This window comes from Pan troglodytes, chromosome 2, assembly GCF_028858775.2.
Source record: "Pan troglodytes isolate AG18354 chromosome 2, NHGRI_mPanTro3-v2.0_pri, whole genome shotgun sequence".
NCBI classification, from domain to species: Eukaryota; Metazoa; Chordata; class Mammalia; order Primates; family Hominidae; genus Pan; species Pan troglodytes.
The window spans coordinates 101,281,264-101,295,703 of NC_086015.1; the positions used below are offsets into that span (position 1 = coordinate 101,281,264).

Consider the following 14,440-nt stretch of genomic DNA (forward strand, 5'->3'; position numbering starts at 1 on the left):
TCACCTCTTGATTCATAGGGAAGTTCAAAAATGAACAAATAGAGAGAGGCTACTATCAGATGAAATTATTCAGAATTCAAATTGGAGGCTGCAGAATAAATGCTGCCAAAACATGTCTTTGATTTATAGTGATTTAAAAACCTAATATTTTACTGAATTCAAAAGACATGAAGACTATTTTGTGCAGTCAGTGAACTAATCAAGGGCCCATAATTGAGTTATGTTGTCTCTTTTTATTTTTTTAACTTTTAAATTAAAATTTATCATTATTTTTTATTTATTGAGACAGGTTCTCACTCTATCATCTAGGCTGGAGGGCAGTGGTGTGATTATAGCTCACTGCAGCCTTGACCTCCTGGGCTCAAATGATCATTCCCACCTCTGCCTCCTGAGTAGCTGGGACTATAGACACACATCACTACACTAGGCTAATTTTTTTTTTTCACTCATTCTCTTTTATTTAACTTTAAGCAGGGCTTGATCAGAAAGAAGAGCTCAGAGGAGTGAGGCAACACCAACACCAGGGCATACGATTCATCCATGGCTCCCCCGACACCAGTTCCAGCCCGGATGGGGCTTGAAGTAGCTTCAAGTGCCCTGCCATGCTGGGACAATGGAAAGTATGAAAGCCAAACCTTGGGACCCGAAGAGTAATATGTCTGTGAAGGTACCATCACTGTCGGGCACCCCCTGCAGAAGGACGCATAATAGATACATCCCCAGAGACAGTATTTTATTTTATTTTTAGTAGAGATGAGGTCCTGTCATGTTGCTGAAGCTGGTCTTGAACTCCTGAGCTTAGGCAATCCTTCTGCCTTGGCCTCCGAAAGTGCTGGGATTACAGGCATGAGCTACCGCACCCAGCCAAGAAAGAAAATAGCTATTTTTCCTCTTTCCAAGCAATGGTCAACACCAGGGATACATTTTCTATAGACCTGCTGTTCTTCCAGTTCTGAGTGTCTCGGGGAGAGAGGTGGTTGGAATATGTACATGAACATGATGGTACTGGGTGGTAGTGGTGTGTGGTGGTGGATAGTAATAATGTGAGATGGATGGTGGTGGTAGGTGATGGAGGTGGTGAATTGTGGTGGTGGGTGGTGGGTGGTGGTGGTGGTGAATGGTGGTGGTGGGTGATAGATGATGGGTGGTGTTGGGTGGTGGTGGTTATGGTGGTGAGTGGTGGTGATATGTGGTGGTGGGACTGTTGGTGAATGGTGGTGGTAGGTATTGGTGTCTGGTGGTGATGGTAGATGGTGCTCATGATGGTGGCATTTGGTAGTGGTGGATGGTGGTCATGGTGGGTGGCGGTAAGTGGTGGTGGTGGATGGTGACAGATGATGGTGAGTGGTGGGTGGTAGGTGGTGAATGGTGGTAGTGGTGGATAGTGGCGGTGGGTGGTGAGTGGGGTAGAGGTAGTGAGTGGGGATGGTGGTGGTGGTAGGTGGTGGTGGGGGTGGTAGTTGGCAGTGGTCATGGTTGGTGGTGTTGGTAGGTGGTGCATGGTGGTGCGGGTATATGGTAGTGGTGGTGGGTGGTGAGTGGTGGTGATGGTGGTGGATGGTGTTGGTGATGTTATTGGTGGATGGTGGGTGACGGTGGTAGATGGTGGTGTTGGATAATGGTGGTGGGTGATAGTAGGATGTAGTGGTGTTTGATGGTGGTGGGTGGTGGTTAGTAATGTTAGTGGATGGTGGTAGTGTTGGTGGATGGTGGTGGTGGATGGTGGTGGATGGTGGTGAACAGTGGTTGATGATGGTGTTCGGTGGTGGGGATGGTGGTGGTGGATGTGGGGGATGGTGTGGTGGTAGGTGGTGAGTGGTGGTTGGTAGTAAGTGGTGGTCAGTGGGGGAGTGGGTGGTGTGTGGTGGTGTTGGATGGTGGTTAGGGGTAGATAGTGGTAGTGGGTGGTAAGTGATGGGTGGTTAGTGGTGAGTAGTGGTGGTGGGTGGTGGGTGGTGGTGGATGGTGGTAGAGGGTGGATGGTGCTGGGTGGTGGATGATGGTGGGTGGTGGATGGTAGTAGTAATGGTGGTAGGGGGGTGATGAAAACAAGTTTTGCCTGATTTGTTTTCATAGAGAGGAACTCCATAGCGAGGCCTAACATTCCAGCCCTTTCTCATCATCCCTTGGTCACTCTACTGTAGCAGTCTGGGAGAAGAAACTGGCACGTTTAGCTCTGTCCCTTTTGAGTCCTCCATTTGGTGTCTGCATTGGTGTCCAGGTCTTTTCTCTGAAATGAAGTAAAGAGATACTGTCCTTCCAGAGACAGGCCTGAACATTCTTGTTTTGCCAGTGACCAAGACAGTGAGTACATTTAAGCTAGTGATGAAATATTAGTGAGCCCTCCTGCTCACAGACCTAAGCAACATTCTCCAAACTGCTTTACCAATAACAAAGGTGACATTGTTATATCCATATATCTGGCTCCACAACTGGCTCTCTCTCTAATACTGGCTTCCAACTCCATATATATATACAGGTGTCATCTATTAGCCCCCAAACCCACAGACATTTCTTCTATCTGGCCTCTCCCATTGCATCCTATTTCTTCCAAGGCATCTCATCCTATTGGATTTGTTCCCACTCTTGCTAGTAATACTCCCATTCCCTCAGGGCAGGTGTTCTGGGCAATACTCACAATAAGAACTTCCATTTGTATAGCACTTTATATTTGCAAAGGTTTTAGGCCCTTTTACTATATCACTTGATCATCATAACAGCCCTGTGAAGTACATGGGGAAGAAATGACACCACTGTGGAAGCACAGAAGGGGTTTAGGAGACTTAACCTGGAACACAAAGCTGGGATGTGGTGGATTTGGTTTGCCATCATGACTTCTTCTTCTTCTTTTTTTTTTTTTTTTTAGACGGAGTCTTATTCTGTCATCCAGGCTGGAGAGCAGTGGCAGTGGTTCAATCACAGCTCACTGCAACCTCGGCCTCCCAGGTCCAAGCAATTCTCCTGCTTGAGCCTCCTGAGTAGCTGGGATTACAGGTTCCCACCACACGCCCGGCTAATTTTTGTATTTTTAGTAGACATGGGGTTTCATATGTTGGACAGGCTGGTCTGGAATTCCTGACCTCAAGAAATCTGCCTGCCTTGGCCTCCCAAAGTGCTGGGATTACAGGCGTGAGCCACTGTGCCTGGCCTGCCATCACTTCTGACTTCAATCATTTCTTCATTTTGTCCCACAAAGATATGAATGGCAAATAGGACATTCCCTTGAGATAATTGCATTTATTTGAGATAATTGAGGATGCTTAGAATGGTGGTTTCCAGGGCCTGGGGGGAGGGGAATATGGGAAGTTGCTGTTTGATGGGTATAGAGTTTCAGTTTTGCAAGATGAAAGAGCTCTGGAGATTGGTTGCACCACAATGTGGATATACTTAACACTACTGAACTGCACACTTAAAAAAAACAATTCAGATTGTAAAATCTAAGTTATAGTAATTTTACAATTAAAAAGTGAAAAATAATTTTTAAAATGGAGGATGCTTATTACCTGAAAAGAAGTTCTGCATAGTGGTACACAAAAAGATTGTGTATAATATCAACAACTATAAAACAATCAGGCAGAGTGAACACACGTTGTGTGGCAGGTGGGGGCAGGGAGTTGTAGGTATTTTTGAGTCAAAGGACTAGATGGAGGTGAGCCAAAAGTACTTCAGTGCCTATTTCTTCTGTTAACCACTCCTCGTATAAAAACAAAATAAAACATGAAGAAAATTCTTTCCCTCCTTACACATTTTTCCTGTCACCTTTCACTTCACAGACTATCCAAATCATTGCTATTCAGTATGGGTAATAGATCAACAGCATCCGCATCACCTAGAGCTTATTAGAAATTCATAGTCTCAGGTCCCACCCCAAACCTCCTGAATTAGAGTTTAACGAGGACCCGGGTGATGCCTACGCACCACTGCCGCATACTGCTCTAACAGCTCCTGGTTTCCATACACGTGCATAGCACTCACTGTGGGCATGTAAGTGACAGGCAAACATAGTCACATGCTGCTAGCAAAGAAATGAAAGCATCTGCAAGAAAACAAAATCAGCTCTTATTAGAGCTTTGACTCAAAGGATGTAACATCAAAGGATGAAGTGAGCATTCCAGATCTGAATTGCAACTGCAGTTCTGTTGGCTGAGAATCTGTTGGCAAATCACTTCATTTCACTAGAACTCTGCTTCTTCGTTTATAAAATAGAGATAATAATCTCTGCAAGATCTATACTGGGGGCTGACAGGAAGGTTCGGTGTGAGAAGAGGATATAAAAACACCCTGAAAGTATGAGATGCTCTCAGAAGTAGAAAAAATATTAAATAATGTTTGGTTGCATATAAATGCTCATGTAAAAAAAAACTTAAACCAATGTGAATAGATTTCATTGAAGTTATGGGTATATGTGTATAGATATTCTCTATATGGGATGTATATGTATACATATATACTATATGCACATATGTATGTGTGCGTATGTGTGTTTATTCTCTTAAGTGTAGACTAGAAACGAATGACTCTTATCAGTTAAGTTTCTGAAGTACAATATCTTATATAAGTTCTTGTAAAAGCAGGAAACTGGTGCCCAAATCCTCTGTGAAATGAAGCAGGTAGAGAGCAATCTATCTACATTTATTAAACAATGTCACAAAAAACATGGATAACATTTAGAGCCCAGAAGGCACCTCATTCCTAGGATGCTGCGGGGAGAAGAACCTCCCTTTATGCTCTACCACTCTCCTGAGTGACAAGAAGAGATATATAAATGCTGGCTCTCAATGGAGAGAAACATATCATTTATTGGTTGAGAGCACACACACAGCCTTTGAAGTTAAGGAGACCCAGAAGCAAAGCCTGATTCCTCTTCAGCTGTGTGACCTTGGCCAAGTTACCACCCAGCTGCATTTATTCCACCTGTGTTAAATGAGGGCGATAAAATACTGACCTTAGTGTGAGAGTTAACTGACATAATATGTTACATGGTTGGTATGATGCCAATATATAATAAACCCCCATTACGTGTTAGCTATTATTATTATCATCATCATCCATTTGAAAGAATGTGGTTTGTATGTCAACCCCTTTTATTCAAAGGGTACAGTTGGGGGAAAGGAGCATATTGAGAGAAATTTTGCACACACAAAAACTCCTGATGAAGGTGAGTGAGGATAAGAAAACAGCCAGCACAGAGCAGAGGGTAAGGGTTCAATGTTAAATTGTCACCATACTGTCAACTTGCCTCTTGACAAGCATATGGACTTAATACAAAGGCTTACAACACTGTCAAGAGAGGGCAATAGATAAGGGTAGTCTTTTCCACATTCCCCAAGGGATCTGATAGTCAGAGCAAGGCTGTACCTTTCCTGTCTTCTTGAATTGTTTCCGCTCTTCCACTGTGGTGAGGTAGTTCACAGCTGCATACTCAATGACTGACAGGAACACAAAGAGGGAGCTGACCCACAGGTACACATCCACAGCCTTGAGGTAGGACACCTGGGGCATGGAGGCGCTCACAGCAGTGATGATTGTGGACATGGTCAGCACTGTGGTGATTCCTGCCATTTGAGAACAGTGGCAAGCTCAGTGATATAGCTATTCATTTCCAGGATCTGGTGCTGAATCACACCAGGGGATGCATTTCTAGAACAATATCAACCTGGTGATCCAAGAGGAGGGAAGGTGTGTGCATGTTGACCAGGTATATATCTTGAGCCTAAACAAACACTCTCATTGGATTTTTCTGTCTCTTTTTCTTGCCCTCACCCTATTGTCCAGAAGGTTTCCTTTCCTCCATTTAAAGCCTTCACAGAAACCAGAGTCTGACTTTTCTGTTTTTCACCCTCAGATGGGCCTCTTCTAAGCATGCCAGAAAGGTAAACATGTATTCAATTAAAAAAAAATTCTAAAATCCTTTCCTCTAACCTTTCCCATTCTTTCACAATTTTTGCTGTTTATAACCTGTCTTTATGTCTACATTTAATATTTCATGCTTCCGGGGAGCTTATTTCTTCTTGAAAGATCTTTAGTAGCATTCAAGATTGCTATTCTCTATATTATCCTTTCACAGAAAATACTTAAAAAGCCATTGTTATTCTCTTTGTCGATTGTTAATGAAACTACAGTTCTATTGATTCTGAGTATAAGTGTGCTAGTAGGGGTTCAGTTCATTGTAAACACTTACTTAGCAACAATTAAATTCCATTCACATTTTCCCCTTCCACTCTCCTCTTCATTCCCCTCTTTCTCCTCCCTTCCCTCCCCCTCTTCCCTTTCCTTCTCTTCCCTTCTTCTCCCTTTCTGCTGCCTTCCCCCTTCCCTTTCCTTTTTTCCCCTCTTCCTTTTACTTCTTTGTTCTCTGGCATGATCATCAGAGGTAAGAAGATCAAGGTTCCAGGGGGAAAATGGAGAACGAAATGACTCTGAGATTTCCTTAATAAAATGCTGGCCATGAGGAGGGCCATTCAGTGTCTACACTAATTTCTCAGAGGGATATTGCAAGAGTACCACCTGGAGAGAAAGTATACTATTGTAAATATTTGAAATGTACACTGGCTGGTATGGTTTTCTTTCTTAATTTCCCACCAGGGAGGTGCAAATGGAATCGTTAATGATTTTTATAAGTTGTGAGGACATTGTAATGTCAACAGACAGAGTCTCAAACAGCAGGAAGAGCACTGTGATTTACTCCTAAATGTACAGCCACAGCATGTGGACTGCTTTCACCAACACCTTTCTATCCTTTCTGTAATAACTCTGCTAGGCTCTCATCTGAGAGAGCCCCATATCAAACACAATGACAATTCTATAGAGCCATTCTATTTCAAATAAAGTTTTTAGTTTGTATGATCAAGATCAACACAACTTGGCAATTTGACAGTACCATAGGAGGACTTGGAATCTCACCTTCACACTGATTTGAACTCCAGAATAAGAAACCTAAATGCTATTCCAGCTCTTAACATTGAACACAGACCACTGTCTCATCAAGTCCCAGGTTTCCCCCAACAATGGTACTATCAACGATCTGCATATCAGAGGGTGCTGTCTGTATTCCCTGGCTCTAAAACATACTTGCTATGTAAACATGAAGCAAAGAGTGAACATGAAGCATGGAATTTTATTGAGCATGGAATTTTTATTAACATTACAGGTATAGCTGAAGCCAAGATTATTAAATAAAACCTGCTTGCTTTTATCAAATATTTACCTACCACATATCTAGGTAAATAATTAGCCACACATAACAGAAAAGAAATAGAAGCTGAGAGTGGCTAAGGGATTCCCCCATATTTTGTCAGAGCAGAGTGCAAATTCTGTTCAGAGTGCAGAATTATGCCAAGAGGCACAAAGAAGACACTGTGCCTTTACTGTGCCATACTGACATTTTCAGTATGCCAATGTCTTACTCTGTTCAAGATTTCACTGGTAGGAAGTGAAGGAATCATGAACTAATATTCCCACTTAGGTGCTAACCTCATTAGTTTGAATTTTTTTTTTTTTTTTGAGATGGAGTTTTGCTCTTGTCCCCCAGGCTGGAGTGCAGTGGCACGATCTCGGCTCACTGCAACCTCCGCCTCCTGGGTTCAAGCGATTCTCCTGCCTCAGCCTCCTGAGTAGCTGGGATTACAGGCATGCGCCACCACCTGGGCTAATTTTGTATTTTTAGTAGAGAGGGGGTTTCTCCATGTTGATTAGGCTGGTCTCGAAATCCCAACCTCAGGTGATCTGCCCCCATTGGCCTCCCAAAATGCTGGGATTACAGGTATGAGCCGCCACGCCCAGCTAAAAAATTTTTAATGTCTTCTCCTTTGGTTTTTTAAGATATAAAAGATAGAACTTAATTTTTTTTCAATGTGCAGTAATATGGAGCTTAGTGGACAAAATAAGGATTTTAAACAAACACACAAATGTATATGCCTGATTGGTCTCGTCATGTATTTGAAATTGATAACTACTGGGCAAATAAAAAGGAATTGCGCTATCTATATTTGCCAGAAAGCAATAAACTATTAATCATTTTCTTTAAAAGGGTGCTTAATCCAACTAATTGACAATAGCCTTATTTATTTTAAAAACAGCATTCTAAATTTTCCTTCTTTAAGATGAGTAATTTAAAAAAAAAAGAATTAGAGTGGAGAGGAGGGATTGTTGGGTAGGGGGAGTGAATGATGAGAAAACTGAGATGTAAATTCCAAAAGCAATAGAACTTGAAGTCAGGAGTATTATAGCTACATTAAATACACTTATTATGTCTTGCGCCACCCCTCAAAAATACATTAATCTTGACAAATAGTATTCCTTCCAAACCCATTAAAGTTAATATCCCAATAAAGGAGTTTTGAATTATACGAAGCAACCATTTAGTCAAAGGAAGGTCATGTGTTTGGATTAGAAAATTATCTTCCCCACTACTGATGTTGCTACGCATAGTTAGGAAAGTGTTATGAAAAATATTTAGTCTGACCCTTTGATTCAATTCCCCTGGGCTCTTGCAGCCTCACCATATTAACTTTTAAAGATGTGCATGGAGTCTTAAGAACCCTTTAGTTTGGGGGGAATTAATAATCTTTCAGTTTCATTGGCTATTTTTAGTCATGCATGGTGGAGAGTTTTGTTGACTGGTATGATAGCAGTAGGGAAGACAGGCATCACTTATGAACCACTGAGTTTCTTCACCCCCTCAGTAACTGTGTTGCAGGTAGTTCTTTTGAAGGGAGGGGGTGTTTATATTCACCTTCAAGTGAGTAAAAATATTTTTCATATAGGCCTAGGCAGAATGAAAATATTACATGATATGAAGGAAAGGAAGGTGGCTTGACATTCCAACATTGCTCTATGACCAGAAACTGACAACCATTTTCTCATGAAGGTGGTGCAAGAGTACAAATAACTGTCATTAGAAATTCTCATAATCTCTGTGATCGTTAGATAAACTGCTCTTATCCAGTTGCCTAAGTATTCACTTTTCCAAACATATGACATATCCTCTGTTAGGAGATGATTTTTTCTCTGAGAGTGACTACAGGCCTGAAAATTTCGGTTGTCTTCCTCTGCCATATCTGTTTTCCAGTAAAGGAGCCCATTACTTAATTCATTCTATAGAGAATGGCATACCTCATGTAGAGGGATCAAGCAAGAACGATGGAGGCAAAGAAAGAAGGAGGGAAGTGGAAATGAGAGGAGAAAGTATAATATTTAAATATCCTTGAACAACTTTATAATTGTCTCACACTCTCCACACCAAATTGAATGGAGAGACATAATCATGTTTTTGACCCATCACACATTCCAAGTTATGGTAGCTATTATCTCTTATGAGAATTGCCTAATCACAGTAGATACTTCTATGCTATGCACCCTCTACTGCTCTTTACCTGAAACATGCAAATGTGGGAGGGTCTTCACCAGCAAATGAATCATCCTTTATCATTTCCAGTTAGCAACTAAAAATATGGTGGTCTAAACACTGGCAACTTAACAACTACGTACTGAATATGAACTATGTGCAGGAGGACACTGTGCTACTCACTGAAGGAACAACAACAACAACAAAATGGTAATAGTGTCCCTAGTCCTTAAGGAGCTCACATTCTAATAGAGGTCAAAAGATAAGCCACTCCTGTCCCGCAGCAAAACATGAAATAGAGGAAGTAAGCTACTTAGGAGATACAGAAAATGCCACGTGTTCAAAGATGAGAGAGACCATGTGTGCTTGGAGTCATCACTGAAGGCTTTTGGCCATGTAGAGATGGCAAGATTTTGACAGAGAAACACAGGTAGGGAGGAGGAGCCAATCATAATGCCAAAGGACACAATTCCAGATTCCATAATCCCAAAGGTTGAAATCCCAAAAGATCAAAATCTCTAAAGTCTAAAATTCTAAAAATTACAGTCTTGAAAGATCAAAATACTGAAAATATTGTTCTAAAAATAATTTTGAAAAATTTAAAAGCTATTTATATTTTAAAAAGGTAATTTATTTAAGAAACATAAAAAAAGACATAACACTTCATAAGCCACTTTACACAGTAAAATAAGGCAATAATAACACATATTTCTGTAAGCATAAACACTCAGGTATACTAACAACAGTTGCACAGGCATACAGTTATGAGCAGATGAACCATATTGATACAGAAATAGGTCAAAAGGGAAACATATAAATGCATATCACTATGGTGGGTCATTGTGGGCACCCAGCTTTATAACTGTGGTCATCTGAAACACCGTGATGAACAACTTAAATCTTTTGAGGATTGATCAAAAACCATGATGGTCACCACCACATATGCAGTCACACAAAAAGCTGAGATCTCATGAAATTTTATATTTCACAAATGCAGATGTACAAAAAGGACATGTCTTCATTTATTGAGAAAGTTTCAACATTTTTACATACATGCACAATACTTACACACAAAGTTAATGTGATAATGCACTTTCATGGAGCTAAATTTGCAAAAATGCATAATACAAATTAGAACTCTCTAACAGTCTAACTTCTTTATATCTCCACTACTAGAAATGATGCAAAGATGAAATACATAGCATAGCCAATTATAATTCTGACAATTAAAAATAGTAAAAAAAAAGACTTAAGAAAAACAGACCAAAAATCAAAAAGAAAATTTCATATATGAAACAGTGTATTACAGCAATAGGTTATAGGCAATTGCATGAAGATAGTGCATAGTAACTGGCCTAACATGATGTAATTATCCTCTGATTGTGATTTTTGAGATTTTAGACTTGAGGGATTTAGACTTTAGGGATTTTGATCTTTCAGGATTTCAACATTCAGGATTATGGCATTTAGTATTGTGTCTTTTGAGATTATGATCCAAACCAGTATAATGAATTATGTAAACATTTGGAAGATCTCTGTAACTCAGTGAACTAACATTTTCCAAATGACCAATGCATCAGTGAAAAATCTATTCAAAGTATAAGATAGACCAATGGATTGTCATCAAAAGTATAAGATAGACCAATGGATTGTAATCTAACAGTAGAAAATATTTGTTTCAGATAGCACATTGCAATTAAACTTTAAGGAATTATCACTTGCTGAGTTTTGGTGTAATGTGAAGGGAGGCTATCCACAATTATCAGGAAAGACTATTAAAATACTACTCCTTTTCAAACTATGTATCTGATGAGGTCAGATTTCTCCCTGTATTTCAACCAAAACCTATTGCAATAGACTGAATGAAGAAACAGAGATAAGAATCCAGCTGCCCTCTATAAAGGTAGACATTAAGTATTTGCAAAAATGTTTAAAAATGCCACTCTTCTCACTAAATGTTTTTGTTTTAGAAAAAATAATTATGCTTCATACAATGTTACCATGTTAACTTGTAATGAGTTGATTATTCCTAGTTTTAAGTGAGTTAATACATATTTTCAAATTCTATTTTAACATCTAATATGGCTAATAATGATAGACACGACCCACAGCAACAAAAGCTCTCTAGTGTCCTCGTTAATTTTTAAGAGTGTAAATGGGTCCTAAGGCCATAGTTTGAGAATCACTGCCAAAGATTAAGAAGGAAATTGAGGTTTCAGATATGAAAGGCTCAACAAACTGGGAGGCCCCGAACAGAATGAGGAAAAGTGAAGAGAATAAGTGGCTTCCCTGCTAACCCATTAAAGTAAGTTATTATTAAGACACCAACAGTATAATGTGAATTAGTTTGAAGGTTCTTTTTTTTTCCGTGATGTAAGGGTTTGTCACGAAAAGCTAAATGAGCTTGGGTAATGCATGGGAGTGTACCTAGAAAGGGAAAAGATAAGATTTAAAAGTGAGGCTATTTATGCTTCATACTTTCACTCTCTTTCCTTACTATCATCCAGCTACAGGTCTGTTGGCACATGCTTCATCCCTGAAGTCTGGGTTCCCAAGGAAAGACTCGGTTCTAAACAGGCTGAATGCTTGTAGTATCTGAAGGTGAAGTCCAGTATACAACTGAAAGTACCCAAATGGAACATGCTTACATACGGACAGTAGTTGGAATTAAAAAGTTTGTTCCATTTGATAAGAGTCAAAAGTGAGCAGATCCTTGGGAGGGAGTTACTCATACTTAAGGAGTGGAAGAAAAAGCAGGAAAGAGAAAAGGAAAAAAAAGTCTTTGGGAGTAAAAAAAACTAGACTAGCGGAGAGTATTGAAAGCTAATGCATTGTGTGTGTAGTTGGTTTCATCCAACACTATGGGCCAGGCATCAAGCTAGGCAGTTGACATGATGAAATTAATTAATTCTCCCATTTAATTCTCATAGTGACCTTTAGGAGGTAGTATGAATAATTTCATTTTGCAGATGAGGAAGATGAGGCTGGAACTCTTGACCACTAAAGTTGGTCCTAGATTTGGAGAGGATGCCTAATAATGTCAAATGCTGTGGAGAAAGTGAAGGAAGGAGGCAGAAGAGAAAAGGTAATTGGGACAGATGAATAGGTATTCATAGGGACCTTCCAGAGAATTGGGCAGCTAAGCATTTGCAAAGAGCTAGGGAAGAAGAGGGCAAATTATCTTTGAAAAAAAAGTGAGGGTGGTAGGAAGCAAATTCTGAGAAGGTAACAGTTTTATAGGAATACTACTGTTCTCTTAAAATAATTTTTTTAAAAAGTGGGAGAGGGACACTTCTGATTTGCATGCATTTTACATAAATCTGCATAGCAATTTCCTAACCCTAAGGGATCAGATGTGGTTGCAAGAAGCAGAGAATTTCAAGGATGTCTTAAAAGTGTTTTAGTGTTCCCAATTCACTCCACCCTTCCATGGAAGTAGCTCTTATTGCTGTCATTTTCACAGTATAAGAGCAGAGCAGTCAACTTCAGAAATCTGACTGAAAATCATGTTCATAAACCTTTATAGACTGAGTGCTTTTCTCATTGTGTCTAGAGGGCTGGAAATGTGCCCTTGGTCTTGTATTTGGGTCTATGCTGCCACACTGCAGTACTGAGGTTAGGGCACATGCTCTGATGTGAAGAAACAGTTCAAATAATTTAATTACTTATTCAGATGGTATTTTTTCCTTGAAGATATTCAAGTCTCAAATGCTTGTAGATTGAATATTTTAATAGGGAAAGGAGGTGAGCAAATTGTTAATATTAATAATTTATGTCTTTCAAATGATCTTTTGAAGTATGCATATAATTTGTGAACATTAACTTACAAACCACCCTTTCTGGAATGAATTGTGTGATAATTACAATAATTGTAACAATGATTATCATAATAACAATCTTCTCTCTAGATAGAGCACTACAAATGAAAGAACAAAATCAGATAAAATGAGGGGGATCAGCCCTGACCAGCAAAAAAGGCAAGTGGGATTATCTCTTGGGTTCTCATTAAGTAACATGTCATCTAAGTGCTTAGCTTGGTATCTTCTACTTTCTAAGATCTCAATAACTGCTAAGTGGGTCTGAAATGGTTCCCATAAATCAGTGTGTGTGACAGACACATATAGCATGTTAGACGGTGTAGATAATCACCCCTGTGTAGTGACTTAATGAGGCTGGCAACGTCTCTCCACCTAAAATCTCTTGCCAACTAATATGCCACTGTACCTGAAATTCCACTGTGGTTGATTCTGATTTTGGTCTTTTAGTTAAGTCCTAATTTCTAATCAGTATTCATATTTTCAAATTCAAGCATCCCCTCCACGTTCTTGTTAACCCACCAAGGTAATTTGTTATTAATACACTAAGAGTATAGTGTGAATTAGTTTGAAGGTTTTCCTTTCTCTGATGTAAGGGTTTGTCCTGAAAAGCTAAATGGACTTGTATAATGCATGGGGAGGTTTCCTTAAAAAAGAAAAGAGATAAGCTTTAAAAGTGAGGCTGTTTATGCTTCATAATTTCACCCCCTTTCTTTACTATCACCCAACTGCAGGTCAGTCAGCAAAGACTTCATCCCTAAAATCCGGGTTCCCAAGGAAAGAACTCAATTACAATTTGCCCTTGAGGATGTCAAGATCGATACTGCAACCTGGATGTTCATCTCTGACTATCCCTACTAAACCACCACTCTCTTTTCCTCTCCATGTATGACCCATTTTATTTACCTCCCTTGAACTTTCTCCCATGTTAACACTTTATAAAGATGGGGAAAGATTTACCCAGGGAAACTCTTGCAGGAACAGCTCTTCGGTCAATCCAAAATGAAACCCATGAAAGCATCACCATCAATATGGCTGGGAAATAGGTTTGCAGCACAAAGAAGAAAACATGCCTCCTTAGCACAAAGTTGATGAAAAGCCTATTGTACCAACCTATGGAAAAAAGCCAAAGTTTTCATTAGAGCAAGCTTCCCCTTAGAAACACTGCACTTAGTGAAATGACCTGCTTCTTTAGACTCCAAGCTCTTGGGGACACGGAATTTGACAAACTCATCTCCATTTAGTTGGGCCCGGCACTCCATCAACATTTGTTCAACCA

General features: G+C 39.8%; 1 protein-coding gene across 1 annotated transcript in view; it reads right to left on the reverse strand.

Annotated features, from left to right (window-relative positions):
- Nucleotides 1-14,440, reverse strand: part of GABRR3 (gamma-aminobutyric acid type A receptor subunit rho3) — a 50,441-nt gene that overhangs the window by 2,412 nt on the left and 33,589 nt on the right. Inside the window, exons 8-9 of the mRNA XM_526252.6 lie at nucleotides 14,122-14,274; nucleotides 5,359-5,555 (exon numbers count right to left, since the gene is read on the reverse strand). Coding sequence (XP_526252.1) covers nucleotides 5,359-5,555; nucleotides 14,122-14,274 — 350 coding nt within the window. The remainder of the gene's footprint in view (nucleotides 1-5,358; nucleotides 5,556-14,121; nucleotides 14,275-14,440) is intronic.